Genomic DNA, 20934 nt, shown 5'->3' on the forward strand with positions numbered 1-20934 from the left:
AGTAAAACTAAAATGAATAGTTACCTCGTAGCGATACGGTACATATAAACCTGTCACTCAAGTGGACACCACTTAAGAAATTTTCGGTATATCTAAGATACCAACAGAGGAATGCATTTTGCAATGTCTATGGTGAAGCGGTGTGCTGCAGAGCATAGAAAATGGTACATCTATGCTAGCATCGCAAATCCCCAAGAAAGAGAACGACGCCTCTGAAAGTCATCTAGTAGTGGAAGCCACCAAAAATAGACCTGATTATTCGACTTATCAGTCATCAGGTAACGCCCGATCATCCTAGAACCTACGTACGGTCGGAGGCTGGTTGGATCATCTGTATCGAGCATCTATCGGACACGTTCCCAAAGTCATGTCAGCTTCAGGGAGAAAGACTCCTTCCTCTGCACTCTCTGCTGCTAGACTGCAGGAGGCCTGGCACTGAGTAGCTGCTCAACCAATTTCCAAGTCTCGGTCTCGTACCATGTATGGAAGTCATGAAAGTACCCACCCATTGGCTCTCCATTAGCATGCAGTCTGAGGTGGTACGTGACGTCCTGGAGGGTGATGGTGCACTCACCCCACGGCAGGTGGAAGATGTGGATCTCTGGACGTCATCCCTCCACAAATGCTGTGATCAGGAAGTTGTTAAACACAAAATTCCTGAGTAGCACCGCGTCGCCAAAGCCAGCCTCCTTCATGTAGGGGACAATGGCGTCCAATGGTAGGAATGTGTGACTCACTCTCTTGGGAAGAAAGAAGTAGGTGAAACCTTTGGTAAATAATAAAAATCCCAAATCAGTAATGTGTAAACCTATAAAGCTATAAAAATTTTAAAGTAAAACATTCTACCAACAAACATTTACATAACAAATTAATTTGAATTATAAGTAAACTAATTTAACAAATAACTACAAACATTTACGTTATAAATTCAGTTAAATAAAAACATTTATTAAATAATTAATAACTAAATTAATAAATGTCTATATAATTTAAATCAAATAAAAATATTTAGTTAAATAATTAATAAACGTCTATATAATTTAATTTAAATAAAATTATTCACTTAAATAATTAATAACAACAAGTACACTATCAACTTAATAACTTAATTTAAGTAATAACAAATTTAAAAAAATTATAAAATATTTAGTAAATAGAAACGTAAACATCATTGTTACTTAATTAAGTTTATTAAAAATTTTTAATAACCCTAATTAATAACTAAAATAATAAATATATGCTTAATAACTTAGATCAAAGTAAAATAACCCTAAATAAATATTTAACTAACAAATTCATTTCAAAGTATGCCTAACATCATATTCTATCATTTAAATCATTCCTATCAATATATTCATTCGCCTCACATATACTGCATATTAATTCTATAAAAGTATCCTAAGTATGGCAACACTTTTATGCTTTAACATAAACATAACACGAAAAACAATGCCAATCTCAAAGTCGGTTACTCCAGCAATGTGCCACGTCGCGCTTAGTCGGTTGATGTCCGTATCGTGATTATCTGTACATGCCATAATCTTGAAATAATTCGAAAATTTGATTAGAAAAAGATAAAAGTGGGAGAAAAGTTGAAGAAATAGATGTTACAAGCTACAAACAGACGCTGTGGACAAAATGCATATATATAGGTCTTCTCTAATCTTATTTACAGTGTAAACAAAATAAAAACACGTATCTCGTTTACACTGTAAACAAGATAAGGGGGTTACACACCACGTGTACAAGTGTGATATGACTACGTCATCTCGTACCTTATCTTGTATAGTCATATTTTGTTTACAGAGATAAGAGATATGGTGCATTTTGATATAAAAAAAAACTACAAAATATTTATTTTATTTATTTTAAAAAAATTCTCTAATTATATAACATCACATTAGTAAAATAACTATTTTTAATATTAACCGTGCAAATTATCATAGAAAAAGAATAATGTTACACATCCAAATCTTTTTGTTAACCAAATTTAATCAAGTTGGTCTAATATACCAAAGAGACCTGCTACATATACAAGTCTTTTTGGCATACAAGTTTATACAAGTTAACCCTAATCCAATAAATTCCACTTTCAGAATGCGCGCGTGAAATCACGATGTTCTTCCTCCAACGTTTGTATCCCGTGTTCCTCCTCCTTCTCCTCCTCTTTCTTCTCCTCCTTCTTTGTGTTCTTCCTCCTTTTTCTTTACGTTTCTTTTTCTTCTTCGCGTGTTTCATCCTCTTCGTTGTTCTTTTTATTGCTGATGTTGTTGCTGCAACTTTTTTCTCTTCCTCTTTCTATTAATTTTGCAATACTATGTATTTTTTTAAAAAAGTAAAACAAGAAGAAAAAGATGAATCCACAGCAGAAGATGAGAAGGAAGAAGAAGAGTTTTGAATTATGCAGAACTTATCAATACATATATACCGAAAATTCTTAAACAATATAATATAAATGACTTGGATGAACTTGTATATGTAAATGACTTGTATGTGGAGAATAATTTTTCTTGAATAGTACCCTCAAAATACTAGTTAACTAAACTCAATTTAAGAAAAACAAAATATGTATTTATTCAAAATCAGTCATTAAATCAACTATTATATATTTATATATTATTTCAAATATTTTCAATATATATTTCATGTTCCAACATATATTCTACAAGTGTAATTAATTTGATAACTGATTTTTAATTGTTTGAGAATAGTACAACTTTTAGCATCTTGTCTATTTTAATAAATGCCACAAATTAATTGAAAATTGCAGCATAAATAGTTAAATACAAACTAGCACAAAAATTAGTAATTTTCTCTGCCCATTTCTCTTGAAAAAATAGTTCACACCGAAACAAACTACTTTTCGGACAAAAGTGATGCATATTTTACAAAATCTTTTTCGTGATGCAAGGTAGAAGTGCTTATCAATGTTTCAACACAAAACTAAAAGAAAATAGTTCCATCCTAAGGGCCTATCTTTAGGAACTAATACTTGATCCTCCAAAGCAAAGTGTTGTTTTTGGCATTTACTGCATAAATCAGGTCAGGTGTCACACACCTAGATATTTCAGGTGATGACAACGACCTTGACCTTAATGACGCTAGCAATGCCTTATGACGCGATTCCTTTCGCTTCAATACTTTTACGTAAGCATGAAGCCCAAGCCATTGCACTTCTTCCTTCTTCAACTTAAGAATTGGCCGGATACCAGAACCAAGACGCATGGAGCGCATCCTTTTCTTTATCAACAAGTACATATATCTGGGAGTTGACCAAAGAAAGTCTGTTTAGCAAAGATCAGATGTATTGCAAAATGCAAATACCACTTCAATAGTATGAATATGATGCAACAGCCATACCTAAAAGATCTCCAAATAATGTCCAAACAATATTTTTTCGGAAGTTTGCAGATGAATGTCAGGTCACGAATATAACAATGAAACTTCATAGCACATAACACAAATACTTGATAAATATTCAATCTGACAACAGCGTCTGAATTGATATTTGAATCGAAGAATATAGGATGGCATTTAGGTCTTAAAAAGAGATACAACTTCTCCTTTAGATTAATGCCTGGATTTCCATGCCAGCAAACTGTAAGTGTTGAGCTTAGATGGTTATTCAAGTACCTGTTTAGTAAACAGAATCACTTACTGACCACAGAATCCATAAAAGAGACATTATGAATAAATTAAATCTAGATAAATATGTGTCAATCTAGATGCTTAGACATAAAAAAATCTATTAACATCCTGCATGAAAATACTGTAAGGAGATATTTTTGCATGAGATGAGTATCATAAGTAATATCACGATTCAACAAGTACCTTGAAATTTGTAACTATAGATGAAGGCACATAAACTTATCAAATCAATTCAATCTATCGGCATTGAGTCTATTTATCTAATTAAATCCCTCCAAGCTCCTAATCTTGATTGTCTGTATTAATAGGTGGAAGATTATTTATTCAATAACAGAATATCATCATTTACAATCTAAAACACAATAATGCCGGAGTCACAACCTGTATATACTAAAATTTACGATGGACCCTAATACCAAGTCTGGACAGCCATAAAGAAAATAAGATTATTAAAACCTATGATATCAGCAGAGCCAAACGGAGCTTTAGATATTATAATATTATCTCTCTAGTTAATACTCACTTGGTCTCCATAGATACAAGTGTTGAGTCATTTTCTGGTTTATATAAATTTTAAGAAGTCAAAATAATTCTTGGATAACAAATGTAAGTCAAATTGGTCCCTTGAAAGACTAACTTGACTTATACGAAGAGACTAACTTGACTCACATTTTTTTATTTATCGGAATTATTTTGACTCATTTAGTCTACGAGAACCAAAGTAACTCACCTATATACCTACAGTGATCAAAGTGAGCATTAACCCATTATTTTTATGGTACCTGTAAGATCCTGGTAACACTGCAGCTCAACTAATAGATAAAACAAATAATAGAGTACAGAATAGAAGATGAAATAGAAGCAGAGGGGCTGGTTGATATCATTAAGATATCATTCTTGTCTCTGAAAATATATTAGGGAACGTAGTATGAAATATGGAAAAAGGGGGAGATACAAGTAGCATTTGAGAGGCTACTACTCTCCTATTGGTTCTGTCCAGCCTAATTTCCAAGCTAAATCCTTCTATCTCTCTTCTCCCTTTTATCAATCTCATTTCTCATTTCCCTTAAGCTGAAAACAGGGATACACATCATATGCTTTAGTTAAAGTTTTGAATACACATTAACCTTGTGTAGTCAGCCTGAATTTCCATAGTTGAGGAGTTGATTAGCAGACCACTCCAACGAATAAATGAAGTTGCACCATCTTTGCCCACATAAATCCTGTTCAAGAGGGAACCTGACATCTGTTCTACATCAAAGTTTGCACCAAACTTTCTCACATTCATGTAGCAGTTATAAGCACGAAATCCTCTTTGCATCCTGGACAAAAAGCTAGCTGCCAGCTTCTTTGAAGTTGATAGAAAAAGAAAATCATCAATAAATCGCATTAGTAGATAACATGGAGATGAGACTTTATCCCCACTATTGGTGTTTGCAGCATCATTATCCTTGCAACTTCCAGATTCAAGTGCCCTTCTAAGAAATGGGAATATCACATGTTGCTCCAAATGTCCATAATAAAAGGAGCAAAGCAAAGTAGATAAAACACCTCCCTGGGGAATACCAACACCTTGCAAGAAAAATTTCCCATCAAACTGCAACACATTGTGCTTCACATGCTCAGTGAGATATGAAAATAGCAATTTCTTCCTCACGTGCTTCCGACGCTCCTGAGACATTATATAGAGTTCAATTGGGCATAGTATAGAATATTTACAAAAAGTTTCTAGCTATAAATAATTATCTAATAGATAATTAAGCACAATATATTCAACTAGGACCATGGTTCATGCATGCGATAAGGGGAATAAGGGGAATAAAAGGATTTTCCGTTACTTGAATTCAGATTAGAATAGAGTTAGCATCAACTATGTCTTCCAATCTGAGGTTTCTTAAGGATATGGTCCCTTCAATTATAGGAAATACTGAAATAGAGAGGACTGGATTTGGTTACCATAGCGCACATGTGGCAACACAGAAAGTGTCAGAAAAGAGATGTGGCCTTGAAGAGATTGGGCTGGTTTTAGCTGACCAATTTTGTCATTTGGTTGAAGATGCCTGAGATAGGCTAGCCTTATTTGATACAATAAGACAAGAAGAAAAGCCAAGCCCAAGGTTGGGAGCCCATTTAATATCCTCCAATTCCATTCCAGATTAAGTGAGCCAATTGATAGATCTTTCACTTAGTGAGTGCAGGCTGTGGAGTGGGAGCGAGGGAAAGGAAGGTGTTTAACTGTATCTATGAAACTATTTAACTGTCAACTCTCCGTTCTGCCCAACAAAACTTAAATTCATATAGACAACCTTTGGTAGTAAGGATGGGTAGAAAATCTTATAGAAGTTGCTAACCGATCATGTGCCTCAATATAACCGTTTAAGTTTTTGGGATAAGTGGTTTCATGACGGGTATCAAAGTTTCTATGACCAAAGGATCTAGAGTTCCATTTCTCTTAGAAGAAAGAATTTAGCATAAGACAAAAATAAATAAACAAATAAAATAAAATAAAAACTATGCAAAATTTCACACTGTAAGCCCAAATGAGGATCTTTCAATGAAGGTTTTAATGTGAATTCACATAATTGGAACATGAAAAAGAATGAAGTTAGTGGGGATTTAATATGAACCCAAAATCCAAGCACAAAGTTTCAGCAAAGAGGCACACTAATCATCATTTGCAAAATGACTTGAACATACGATTTCCTAATGCATCCCCAGAAAGGATGCAGACCAAACTGTGCTTACTGAAAATAAAGGATTTATCTACTAAAACACTGAATTAAGTTTTTTAGTCTATGTATGGTGCACTGACATTCGGTAGCATTTTTGTTGGCTAAAATCAGGTGACAGCAATGCAATTATTAAAATAACTAGATATTAGACAACCATTAGTACAATAAAATTTTAAAACATTATAGATCAGATGGAGGGTAAGAAAACCACAATTATAGCATGGCAGTTAAGTTTGAGAAAGAAAATTTATTACAGGACAGATGAGGGCACAAGGTGCACATATAAAGACTCGAACAACTTTCTTTTGTTGCCAACTGTGAAAATCAGAAAACGATACCTGGTTGACAAAGACAGAATGCCGAGATTGAAAGGAAGTGAATTGTGTATGCCCAGCTTTGAAGGTTTCCAGCATTGTAAATTGTTTTTGAACCCACAAAGATTTCTTTGTGCAAACAATTTGATCATACTGCTTTAGAAAATATTCATCTTCCACAAGAATATCTTTCATTATGCCAAGCAGTTTCTCCTGATCAACAGAATCAAATGCTTTCGATACATCAGATGTGATGATAAATAGATTAGGCACATGTGTCAATCCCTTCTTCTGGCCAACCAAAAATGTGCATAATTTTTTGTAAACATCATTGTAATCAAACACTGAAGAACCTAGCTTCAAAGGATCCTTAAACTGAATACCTTTTAGAATGGTATGGGCATCACGAAGCGCAAAATTTACAGATTGATAGCGTTCAGACCTGGTTTTCTGCTGTGTTAATGTTCCCTCTCTTCGGGTATATTGAGCTCCCGAAGCCGAAGTAGGCATATGCAGTGGCATTCTTGACGAACCTTTGAGATTTGCCACCATCCTTACTCCATTTTCTTTTGGTTGAAGTCTGAGCTTTGAAAATCCAAATGGTCTGCCACTAAGAATATTTTGTACAGCCACATTATCCAGAGAACTGTATCCACTGTCTTTGAAGCAGTTGATAGTTCTATTTGTCAATTTGTTCCAAACAGGTTTGCAATAATAGAAAACATCGTTCTTCCCTTGTTCACTTTCAGTAACATAAAAATTTGCTTGCACCAATGGTACAACAAGGAAAGAGTAGTACCAGAATATCCACTTCTCTAGAAGCTTACATTTAATATCATGTATAGCATTGCTCCATTTTCTAAATTCTTCATGAAACACTTTATGATGTCCTTCTACATCTGTTCGAAAGCAAGCATTTTGACTATTCAAGAAATACTCATTTGATAGGAAAGGAAATCTTGAAGTTTTAAGTCCATGCATGCATAACTTTAAAGGAAATTTCTCAAATCTCCGTAAGTTAATGAACTTCGAAATATTTCTCCTCATGATTCTCTGATTGGAAGGAGAACCTAATAACTCGTAAGGAACTAAACTCCTAGAAACAGCCCATATGAAAGATACCACTTGACTTTTCGAGCAGTATGACTTAACTGCCTCACACTGTGAATCAATTGCTTCAATATTATCTACACAATGCTTAGCCAAGAGCTTTGTATGCTGGCAACACTGTGTCCTGCGAATGAGATGTTTAAACCACTTAACAAGGGAGTGGTACCTGCATAGCCATTGCAACTATTATATCAGCTTTACATTAAATTTGACTAATAAGGATTTTTATTAGTCATAGGGGATTGAACTTCACCAATGAATTTGACCAACAAAAATTAGAATAATTCAGATATTAATTCTTACTGCTCCCTCTTTTACTACTAGGTTATACATGTTTAACAAGGAACCATATCGGAATCAGAAATCAAATCTTTTTCTACTACTTCCACTATAAAGGTCATGTCTGTGTGATAACCTTCTCTCTTTCCTACTTTCCTGGCCTCTGGATATCACTCAAGAATTATTGAAGGCAGCAAACGCAGGACTCGTTAAAATCTCAATTCACTGCAGCTAAAACTTCCAGCAAATAAATATCCAAATTCCAGTGTGCTGCAACACCTTTACGATGAAGTTACATTCTAAGACCCTTTCTAACAAAAACTTAAAAGCCAAAAGGATTGGCACCATATGTCTTATAAAACAATTATATAGCCAGGTTTTAAGTCCTGCAGTATGTCCAAAATCCAAAATGGAATGATATCTGCACAGCATATTGTAAAATGAAATTATCATAGATTTTTTTTTGGTGACTTAATTATTGCAGATTTTACATAGAAGAATGCACTCTAATAATAAAAAAATTTTAAAAAAAAGGCCTGCTTCAACTTACAGGCATGCAGAGCCAATGAGACATGAGCCACTGCTGTGGGAACAAGGAATTGGCCGAGTGCTGGTACTTGCATCTACGAAGCCAAACACATCGCCAATGAGACTTTTTGAAGAAGTCAAATTTGGCCATAACGAATATAAAATATCTGAAAATAGCTCGTGAAGGAAGCATATGTTGTTAGAAGGAGATTTATGCCCTTATTGTATCATAACACTAGCAAAATAGCATCTAACAGAATATTGAATTTGTGCAAGTGATTCTGAAAGACCTCTTAAAAAACAAATTTCTCATTTTACAATACACAGATTCAAAACACATTAGTGGATACGTTTCTTTGGAAGAACTGAGGGTGAAGACTCAATGTTGTAGAAGATAGGATGCCTTTTGATATCGATTGCCTTCTGAACAGCTTGAAGAGATTGCAAGAGTGAACAGCAAGAACATTGCCAAGTCATCTGCAACTAATAACACATAGAGGGGTTGATAATAAGCAACAAGTATATCTTGAAGATAGCTCATCACTTATTATTTTAGACAATATAATCCATCATTGACATGTCATTACCCCCTTCTCCTTCATAATATTCACATAAATGTTTTACAAGTCTAACACACCAAGCCAGTAACTAATCCAAAACATTTTGATTGTGGAGAAAAAGACAATACATATATACTATATAGTAACAAGTCGCATCATTTTTACTTTAGAATGAGCTCAAATTTAATAAGATAATGGGGGAAAAAATCATATTATGAAAATATAGTTGGGCCATGCACACCCAAAATATTATATTTGGATCTATCCCTGCATCAAGCCTCACTAGAATTTAGGATTGGCAAATAGCTATGGATGTATAGTCAAATAATCAATACGAGTAAAATTTGAAAGAGAAAGAAATGTAATACAACAAATTTTAAGATAAAAATTTGTGCTAGCAATCTACATAATATTTCATGAAGACTATGATAACCTTTTCATGAAAACTTGGGCTAGTATTGTCACACTGAAAACTAGCATGAGCACAATCATTATTAGTAGTATCCATATTCCTATTAATAAGTAAACTGTTCTCATCAGTCGTTGATTGCTTCTGTTTTTTGCTTCTGTGCCGCTGCCATCTAAATGCCCTAGATCTTTTTCCAAGCCTAGGTGTACAACTACTCAAACCTTGTTTCCCTTCTGATTCTGACTTTGTTATAACAGTAGCAGTTCTTTTTGGCCTGGGAACATCAGAGACATTGTTGTCATTGATGCTCTCATGATGATTGATCATTAGGGTTGAAGACTCCACACTAGTTAAGCCAAGACTACTTGCAAGGCCACTAAGACCATCCGTGCTGTAAGATATATGGCTCTTTTGTTGCTTACATGTTAAGTTTCCAACATCATCTGATTCAGATCTTTTTCTTTTATTTGCTCCTGTTGCAAATAGAGCTTGTTACTGCAAGTTTGCAACAACTTACACATAATCAAGAGGGAAAAGAATGTTTTCTATAATATTCATGGACTGCCAGGAAAGAAGCCACATGATAGACATAATATCAATTCGGAAAAGTAACAAGAAAATCAGTTCAGGACTGTACATAATACAGCAGACATGACCAACCCTTTTATGTTGTGAAATCGATAAATGGCAACACTATTAGAAATCTCAAGTAAAGTAACTTGCATCAAAATTATTAATTTTAATCATGAGACATTTGACCAATTGATGATTATAGTATTAGTACTCAAGTTTGACACTATAGCAAGTTGGCATAAGATTAAAAGTCTCAACGAATTACAGAATGGAGTTCAAACATGCAAAATGCTTACATTTGAAATTCTGAATACAGTTACAAAGTCATCTTCGGTGTGAGAGAGAGAGTTAACAATGATAAAGTCATATGTTTGAAAAAACAGTACAACACAAACACTTCTTATTACCGCATTTATGAACAGAAGGATGTTGATAGCCAGACTTTGACGAGCACTTGAGCATCTCAAAGCATTTCTCATTGATAGGAGGACCTCCCACCTGATAGTGTTTTCCACGGGGAGCTGGCAGGAATATCGATGTATTGTTCAATAAATAAATCATAAGATCGTGTCCAACCTGAACAGATGCAAATATTTAACTAATTATTTGTATGATAATAGTAAAAGCTCCACAAATTTTTTATATCATACATACTCTTCCTAACAGGCAACACCAAGATGCACAGCTTAAAAGCTCCACAATATGGCTTGAGCGTTTTCTCTGCATGTTAACAAAATTACCAAATTAACAAATGCAGCGCAAATACACATCCATAAAGACATACTGCTTGGCATTAAATGCATGCTTCTACATATACTAGTTGGAATTTAAGGAAAGAGAGAGGTACAAAATTACAAATATAACTAATATGTCTAGTCTCTAAAACAAAAAGGAATGAACAAATCACACTACTTCTTGAGAAGTACTAATTCATAACCATTAACACTAGTTCATCCTCTTAGATACGCAGTGCACGAAAAGGAATAGGTAACCAGTCTCTAGAAAAGAAAGTAATAAATCATATTACTCTTCGTAAAGAATTAAAGCATAACTATAATAAAATTTATCCTTATATCATCAATGCACCGAACTGAATCCTTCATTTTTCAGACTATGTGATGTCCCAACTTAACAGTTAACAAAGTCAAGGAAGAAATGAATGCACATGATCATGAAATACAAATCCACTAACTACGTCACGAAGTATGGCGGGCTGAAGAAGTTTTAAGCATATTTTGACATCAAGATTGCTACATACACATTTACAATTATGCCATCCCACATCTCCACAGTTTTCTCCATTTGATTAGAATAGGTCTTGTCTAGTTCTCTGAACGCATAATGCTCCAATGTTTTAGCATAAGCAAAAATTAAGTGCACATATAGCACTTTTGTTTCTCCCATCCATTCTCAAAAATCAGACGACAAACTAACAAGAAGTTTACCGAAGTATGCAGGCCTAAGACAGATAATCATAGTAAAAGAATTCAGGATAAACAAACCCAATAACTAATAAACCAGATCATCTTGCAGAATCATTTTACATTTCTGGATAAGATTCCCAGTATGTGAAAACATTCAACGACCTGCATGCCATCTAAATGAATGACATAGCATTACTTGAAATAACTAAAATCCAAAATCAAAAATAAAAAATACACTTAAAATGAAAAAACAGAAAGTGAAACAAAGATATAAAAATACATAAAAAACAAAAGAACAGTATAGCACAGTGCTTAAGACAAAAAGGAAAAATTTTGACCAAAAACAAAATAGAAAAGAAAAATAAAGAAGAAGCTTTATACCCTATCATAAGCAACGCACAACACATTGGTCTTAGCTGTTTGCCTTCTACACAGCATCTCTTCAATGACCTTACACACAATCTGAAATTCAGGAATCAGAATCAGCAAATATCCTAAAGATTACCTTAAAGCTCCAACTAGAAAACACGAATCCACAGAAAATAAACACTTTATACACTTTAACTACTAAAAATGCTTAAAACAACTCTTATGCTTCTGTTTTTTAGAGCATAAAAAGCATATTCAACGATGATGTTTTCAGGAGAAGCAGTAAACATGTGATTATAATAGAAATGTTAGGGGCAACACTTTTTTATCAATATTAACCAACACTTTGGCCAACACTTTACTTTTATACTATTAAGATTGAGGGATTAGAATTAGAATTTAGTACATAGTGTTTAAAATCATGTATTGGTCAAAAATGATATTTTATTATCGTGGAGCCATTGCTCATTATACTACATTATAGATTGAGTATCAAATATAAGCCAACACAACAAAACAGAAATCAACTTTTCCAACTCACAGATACAAAAAAAAAAAAAAAGAACAAAAACAAAAACAAAAACAAAAAAAAGAGCAAAGAAAGCCCTGCAGGAAGCGCTTTTAAATAAAATATCCAACGCATAAAAAGTGTAGAGGTTTCGACCAGTTGAAGTGCTTACAAGCCAATAAAAAAACTAATCTACATTTTCGACGTGAATATCTTGCTAACGGATCAAATAGAAAGCAGCTTTCAACAAATTCTTTAAAAAAAAAAAGTATTTTTTTTTAAGTGTGACGAAAGACCTCATTTTGGGGACAGGTAACAGGAGAACAGTGATAGAAACAGGGGACTGAAGGCGCGTTTCCGGCGACGACGACAAAGCACTTTGTGAGGAGTTTGCGGTAATCGGAGGGGTCGTCGGGCCTAAGGAGGAACGACATGGCGTCGGCAGCGCAGCCAAGGCAACGGCGGCCATTGCAGCGGCAAAGGTCCGGCGATGCAAGCGGCGGAGGGAGCAGCGAGATAATGGTGTCGCAGAGTGTACGCGCTCGGTTGCGGAACATGCGCCATAGGACGCCGGGTACTGTAGGCCTGCGTTTCCTCGCCATTTTCCCGGGAAAGTGAGGGAAAATGAAGGATGTGATTTCAAATTAGAGTAGGGGAAATTTGGTGGCAGACCGAACAGGCACACATATGAGAATTATTTATTTTAATTTTAATTTTAAAATATGAATTTAATTTTGATATAATATTTTATATATTTGTATAATTATACCTATTTTTTCAAGAATTAAGTTTAAGTTAAATAATAAGACTTAAAACAATGTTAGTTATAACTAATTTTTGTTATATTAGACCAACTTGATTAAATTTTTGTTAACAAAAAAATTTAGATATGTAACATTATTTTTTTTTACGATAATTTGTGCAATTAATATTAAAAATAGTTATTTTACTAATTTTATGTTATATAATTAGAGAATTTTTTAAATAAATAAAATAAATATTTTGTAGTTTTTTACCAAAATATCGTATTTTTTATATAATTAGATTGGAGAAGGCCTATATATATGCATTTAGTACGATATTGTCTGCTTTGATAGCCAAAACCCCTCACACTCACTTGTCAAAACATGTCATGTTAGGGAGAGGTATCCACACCCTTATAAGGCATGCTTCGTTCCCCTCCCCAACCGATGTGGGACCTTACAATCCACTCCCCTAAGGGAGCCCAGCGCCCTCATTGGCACATCAATCCGGGCTCCGACTCTGATACCTTCTGCAACAGTCCAGACCACCCGCTAACACGGTATTGTCCGCTTTGACACACAAGGCCTCACGATTTTGCCTCTGACGATAAGGATGATAGCCAAAATCCCCCCACACTCACTTGTCAAAATGTGTCATGCTAGAGAGAGGTATCCACACCCTTACAAGACATGTTTCGTTCCCCTCCTCAACCGGGCTCGGGCTCTGATACTATTTGTAACCGCCCAGACCACCTACTAGCATGATATTGTCCGCTTTGGCATACAAGGCCTAACGGTTTTGCCTTTGACGATAGGGATGATAGCCAAAACCCCCCACCCGCTAACACGATATTGTCCGCTTTGACACACAATGCCTCACGATTTTGCCTTTGACGATAGGGATGATAGCCAAAACTCCCACCCGCTAACACGATATTGTCCGCTTTAGCACTCACTTGTCAAAATGCGTCATGCTAGAGAGAGGTATCCACACCCTTATAAGACATGTTTCGTTCCCCTCCCCAACCGGGCTCCGGCTCTGATACCATTTGTAACAGCCCAGACCACCTAGCCCAGACCACCCACTAGCATGATATTATCTGCTTTGGCACACAAGGCCTCACGGTTTTGCCTTTGACGATTGGAATGATAGCCAAAACCCCCACACTCACTCGTCAAAACGTGTCATGCTAGGGAGAGGTATCCACACCCTTATAAGGCATGCTTCATTCCACTCTCCAACCGATGTGGACCTTACATTATTACTTTAGTTATTAATTAGGGTTATTAAAAATTTTTAGTAAACTTAATTAAGTAACAATGATGTTTATGTTTCTATTTACTAAATATTTAATAAATTTTCTTTTTAAATTTGTTACTTAAATTAAGTTATTAAGTTGATGATGTACTTGTTGTTAGTTATTTAAGTAGATGTTTTTACTTAATCTAACTTATGAAGCAGATGAAAAAATAAATGTTGTTATTAATTATTTAAGTGGATAATTTTATTTAAATTAATAGATCTACTAGACTGCTAACATATAAGTCTTTTTGGCATACAAATTCATACAAGTTGGCTCAAACTCAACAAAAATAACTCTCAATTTAGATTTCGTGAAAACATGTACTTTTCCAACTCTTGATTTGCATAAAAATCATTATGACAAATGGTTCTTCTCCCTCAATCAAAATCGCAACGCTCAAATTCAAAAAAGGATCAAAATCTCTCAAAAATCTCTCAAAATTATCGTGAAAAGTGAAGGAAGTTTCGAAGCTGAATACGAAAAGAATTAAGAGAAAATGAAAAAGAAGAAGTAGCAGAAGATGAGGAGGAGGAAGATGAAAAGTTTTGAATTATGCAGAACTTATCAGTACAAAAATACCTAAAATTCTTAAACAATACACATAAATATCTTAGTTTTACACCAAAATTTTCTGCAAATACACAAATATTTCCTTTAATGCTGTATTTTTTCTTCTTTTTTTTCCTTATTTCTTCCTTTCTTTTAGTTGAATGAATGTAAGTTCATCATCTTCTAAATAATTTTAGAGTATTATGTATTTTTTCTTCTTTTTTTGTTTTATTTTTTTTGTTTTTATTCTTCTTAAGAGAGTAAAACAAAAAGAAACTTGAGAAGGTAAAACAAGAAGAAAAAGATGAATAAGAAAAAAAAAAGAAGATGGTGATGATGATGGAAAAAAAAGAAGAAGAAGTAGCAGAAGTTGAAGAGGAAGAAGAGAAAGAGTTTTGAATTATGCAAAACTTATCAGTACAAAAACACCAAAAATTCTTAAACAATACACATAAATATCTTAGTTTTTCACCGAAATTTGATGCAAATACACAAAATATTTCTTTAATGCTGTAATTTTTTTCTTCTTCTTTTCCTTATTTCTTTCTTTCTTTTATTTGATTGAATGTAGGTTCATCCTCTTTCAAGTAATTTTGCAGTATTATGTGTTTTTTCTTCTTCTTTATTTGATTTTTTTTATTCTTGTTAAAAGAGTAAAACAAGAAGAAACTTGAAAAGATAAAACAAGAAGAAAAAGAAGAAAAAAAAAAAGAAGACAATAGTGAGGATGATGGAAAAAAGAAGAAGAAGTAGCAGAAGATGAGGAGGAGGAAGAGGAGGAGTTTTGAATTATGCAGAACTTATCAGTAGAAAAATACAAAAAAAAAAAATTAAACAATACACATAAAATATCTTAGTTTTACACTGAAATTTGCTGCAAATACACAAAAATATTTTCTTTAATGCTTAATTTTTTTTCTTTTTCTTTTTCTTATTTCTTTCTTTCTTTTTTTTAGTTGAATGAATGTAGGTTTATCCTCTTCTAAGTAATTTTGTAGCATTATGTGTGTTCTTCTTCTTCTTTATTTGATTTTTTTTGTTTTTTATTCTTGTTAAGAGAGTAAAACAAGAAGAAACTTGAGAAGGCAAAACAAGAAAAAAAAAGATGAATAAGAAAAAAAAGAAGAAAAGATGGTGATGATGATGAAAAAAAAAAGAAGTAGTAGTAGAAGATAAGAAGGAGGGAGAAGAAGAATTTTGAATTATGCAGAACTTATAAATACACACTGAAAATTCTTAACAATACACATAAATATCTTAGTTTTACACCGAAATTTGCTACAATACACAAAAATATTTTCTTTAATGCCGAACTCCTACATTATATTCAATTCAAACTATCAATGATGAACATCAATTTTTACAAACAAAAATAAGATATTCACTTACAGAATCATAAACTACTAACAAAAATATTAACTAAAATCGAATCATACCTCAACCACTTGATTGGATTCAAAACTATAATCCACTTCGCTCTAGTTCAATTGACAATCTGAACTTAAATCATTCATTATCTTCAACAATGAGATAACTGTTCAAAACTGATTTCAGAGCTTGATTTCAAAAACGTAGATAACGAAAGAAATTGCAAAAATAAAGAAAGATAACGCAGAAAACGAACAAAGAGAAACGTAGATAACGTAGAGATAGAAGAAAATATAGATAGAAAATGATGAGAAAATTCGAAAATGGAAATGAAATCCTTTTGAAAAAGGCAGTTATATATTCGCGCGTTAATTGAAAAGTTGGTTAGATAGTAGCGCGTGAGGTAAATTAGGTTAAAGAGATTTGTATGGACTTGTATAAAAATAACACTTGTATGTGGAGAATATTTGTTAATTTAAATTATATAGACGTTTATTAATTTAGTTATTAATTATTTAACTAAATATTTTTGTAACACCCTAATTACCCTAAGCCTTACCTCGCGTCGTAAAGCAAAGGTTAATCAAAGGTTACGACAATTCTAAAACTTATACATATTATATATAGAAAAAATAATATATTCTAGAAGCCCGATGAAGGATACAACTCAAAAACAGAGTTTGAAAAGCGCAAAGCGTACTCACGAAGCTATACTAAACGAAGCACAAGATATATGTACAGATATCAAGGTATATGTAAATAGATATATCAAAAGATAATAATATAGAGATCTAGCCGCCGCTTGTGGAGTTTAAGCCAGCTAGTCACATATAGATATACAGAGCTTAGACAGTAAAACAGATTATACAAATTTTCCTCTCAAAGTAAGCCTCTAGGCAAAATAAATACAAAAGTGAGAGAAACTAAACAAAATAATCAAAAGACTTCAAAACATATCCGGGATCCTCCGCTCTGTCACAATCAAAGCAACTCACCGAGGTGGGTTGCGACCTGCATCTGAAAAATAACAACAAGAATATGGTATGAGAACTGGAGGTTCTCAGTATGGTAACAATGCCTAGTAATGTAAGATATAAGACTTTGTGATGCCAGAGGCAATCTTAGAACTTCATATCCATCACAAGATTCATCTTAAAGCATAACTAAAACATTGAAGCATATCTTGGATCCATAATAATAAATGGGTAATCTAATTTAGTGGATTTCTAAACTAACAACTCTTCGCTGTCCCACAGCCTTCACCAACCTATCCTCCATGCGATCCCATCGCCACCACCTTCCGAACCTCCTCAATCCCAGTAGAATACACAGATAATATCAATTCAAGGAAAGCACAAGTATAAGCATGTATATCAAGTAATTCAATTAGGCAATTAGACATGTTATACAATTAGGCAAGCAATACAAGTCAGCAAATCAAGCAAACAGATAAAAGATGCACATGATAAGTGCCTGTCCTATTGGCTGTGATATCACATTGTCGGTTCAACTGCCAACCCGACACATCTCCATGGAGATGTCGCTATTCGGAATCATAATGGGAACCCCCGATATATCGTGTCCGGAACACGGTACAGGATATAGTGCCTGCACACTCTAGTGATCCGAAGGGATGCGAGCGGGATACTCTTACCACGAACCTCACATCTCAACGTAAATGGGATTAACCACCGTCCTTGCCAGGCGCATAGCGTCTCAACAATCTCATTACCTCGACAAGCAGTATTAACCACCATCCTTGCTAGGTGCATAGCATTTCAACAATCTCATTAAAATATTTCATTAGTGGTTTACAAAAATCATTTCATTTAGAACTCATTAGTTTACCACTTTCACAATGCATTTAGAACTCATCAGTCCACCACTCTCACAATTCATTATCAATAATCACCAATACCATACACCGCCTTCTCACTCAACCAAAATCATCCTCAGTGCTCCATAAACCTAAGCCTCCGTTCTCTAACTTTTTACCAGAAATACCAAATCGCCTATGACCATTTCTATGTTTTGACATATAAAAACAAGCCCAAGAGTCTTATATAAGTGTCACAGAAGTTTACAAGCTTGCCAGAAAAATGAAACAGTTAAAAACATGGTTTTTATTGAATAACAGGGCTTTTTAAATGGTTTTCAAGCGGCAAGTTTAATGATTTTCAAGCGACTTTTTATTTAACGGTTTTGTTTACTAAATTAAACCATAATTACTTTAAGTTCTTGATTAAATTAGTTCGATCAACTGATTCGGTCTGATTTTCAAAACCATAGTTAAAACGCTTTATGAGATAAGCACTTTTCATTTATTTAACCTTTTTTTTCTCATATGAAACCATCATATGAAACAACAACGTTACTTTTGAAGCGACTAAATCCCCATTTTAGTTCCTGAGATTCATGTGATTACTCATTTTGGTCTCCGAAATTTAAAATTACTTATACTGGTCCTCCAGATTTAAGTTTGGGCACTAATATGGTCCATCGATTCTTTCCAGTGATGATTAGGCAAATGGAGTGCTGAGATGACACATTTCCTGTCACGTTGGACGTTGTAACGGCTAGTTGATGTGGCGAGAGTTGTATTTGTATCCAATTTAGTCTCTGAAACCCTAATTATCTTATTATTTATCTGAGTTATAATGACAAAGTTTTAACAATAGGAGACTAAATTTGATACAAATAAAACTCTCGTCACATCAACTAGTTGTTACAGCGTCTAACGTGATAGGAAATGTGTCATCTCAACACTCCATTTGCCTAATCATCAACGGAAAGAGTCGAGGGATCATATCGATGTCCAAATTTAAATCTGGAGGACCAATATAAATAATTTTAAATTTCAGAGATCAAAATAAATAATCGCATGAGAGGGACTAAAATGAAGATTTAGTCCTTTTGAAGCATACAATTATTAAAGTCATGATTTTGAAAATTGGAGTGGATCGACTGGTAAACCGGTCCAATTGAAAACCGAAAGCTTTTGCAGTTCGGTCTCACAAAATATGAAAATAAACGTTATATTGAAACGGTTTGGAAACCGCTAAATCAGCCGAGAACCGCCTGGTCGGATCGAGTTGGGACCCGGCAGGTTTTGATGAAATGACGCCGTTTGGAGTCCTTTCTCCTCACACTGACTCGCACGTTCATCCTCAAGTTCGGAGCTTTTTGGTTTTGCCCTCAAACAAACCCTAGCCATCTAACCTCCACCACCGCCGCAGGGACTGAGACCGCCGTCCGTTGCGCTGTCGTCGTGCTCCAAGTCTCCAACCCCTGTTCACTCTCAGGGTCTCACCAATCGCAGATTCTTCCTCGAGCTCAGCGTCCGGCGTTGTCTTCGTCTGCTCAGCCGCACTTCTGCCCTCGTCCGTCGTCGTGCTCGTCGCCTGGTCGCCGTCGTCCGTCGGGCTCAACCGCTCTCCCTCACACTCTGCCCAGACTGCTCAGATCGAAGGTAATGGCTTCTCTGCTCATTACTAGTGCCTGTTGTTCGTGTTTTTTTCTTTAAAAAAATCAAATTATATTGATTAGCTCGTCGGCGTTCTTGCTCCTTCTCCCTCAATTGCTGCTCACTGAAATCCTGAATCTCTGTTTTGTTCATTATTTTTTTCTCCTGTTTTGAGTTTTCTTTCTTGAATCAATATAATTTAGTTTGTTTCGTTCGTGATCAATGATTTAATGCACAATAATTTTTATTATTGATGATGAGTAATGAACATTATTGCCGCTGGTTGCCAATTTTGTGGTGATGTTAATTGCTGGTAAATTATTAACACTTTTTGATGGTTCTATGTTGTGTTTGTTAGGTTTCTTGTATTTTTTTATTTAACTGTTCAGTGTTGTGTTTATTGTTGTTGCTGTTTGTTCTTGATGGTTCTGATTGTTGATGGTTGTTCACTGCTGTGTTTTTTCTTATTGTTCTTGTTTGTTGCTATTTTTTTAGAGTGCTGTTTGTTTGCTGGCTGTGCTGCTGTTTTTGCATTCTTATGCTTTGTGCAGCTTAATTTTTTGCATTCTCCGTGTTGTGCTTTGATTATATAGTTATACTACTTAAAGAGATGTGGTAGACCATGCATAACTTGTCCTTGTGCACTAAAGTTTTATTTTGGGTTTGAGATAGGTTGGATGAATTTTAGTAATGGTGATGTTATCTGATGAGATTTGGCCCTTAGTAGCCTTTGATTTGGTTTATATATGGCTTATGGCATGGAACTTGGCTAGGGGTCAAAAGCTTGTAATTTTATTATACAACGAGTTAGTTGTTTGAAAACCAACTTCTAGAATTTCATTGAACATGTGTCCTAACTCCTACGGCATACACATCATATTGAGTAAGATGATGATTTCTGATGAGTAATGATACTTTGCATCAATCTTCGGTTTACACTTTACAGTGAAAGATAAATGATGAAAATAATGTGTTTTTGCAAATATTAATCCTACTAGATTATGTGACTAAAGAGAGAGCTGTGCTAGAGGATAAGCTTGGGAACCCTAATTG

The 20934-nt window shown here is 34.3% G+C and overlaps 1 protein-coding gene across 1 annotated transcript; it reads right to left on the minus strand.

Moving 5' to 3' along the window:
* Positions 1–2883: 2883 nt before the first annotated feature.
* On the minus strand, positions 2884–13056 carry LOC130946804 (telomerase reverse transcriptase). The gene is made up of 11 exons (XM_057875655.1): positions 12751–13056; positions 11959–12039; positions 10808–10873; positions 10561–10729; positions 9605–10053; positions 8962–9094; positions 8634–8778; positions 6719–7970; positions 4776–5320; positions 3361–3633; positions 2884–3262 (listed from the first exon to the last, which is right to left on the minus strand). The coding sequence occupies exons 1-11, from the start codon at positions 13054–13056 to the stop codon at positions 2986–2988; spliced, it is 3696 nt and encodes a 1231-aa protein (XP_057731638.1). The 3' UTR covers positions 2884–2985.
* Positions 13057–20934: the final 7878 nt, after the last annotated feature.

This window comes from Arachis stenosperma, chromosome 8 (genome assembly GCF_014773155.1).
Source record: "Arachis stenosperma cultivar V10309 chromosome 8, arast.V10309.gnm1.PFL2, whole genome shotgun sequence".
Lineage (NCBI taxonomy): Eukaryota > Viridiplantae > Streptophyta > Magnoliopsida > Fabales > Fabaceae > Arachis > Arachis stenosperma.

Excerpts from the sequence above, each read along its gene's own strand:
- LOC130946804 (XM_057875655.1), bottom strand. The coding sequence starts at position 13,056 with ATGGCGAGGAAACGCAGGCCTACAGTACCCGGCGTCCTATGGCGCATG. Across the intron at positions 10,054-10,560 it reads TCCTTCTGTTCATAAATGCG|GAGCAAATAAAAGAAAAAGA; the intron begins GTAATAAGAAGT and ends TATTTGCAACAG. Across the intron at positions 3,263-3,360 it reads ATTATTTGGAGATCTTTTAG|ATATATGTACTTGTTGATAA; the intron begins GTATGGCTGTTG and ends GTCAACTCCCAG.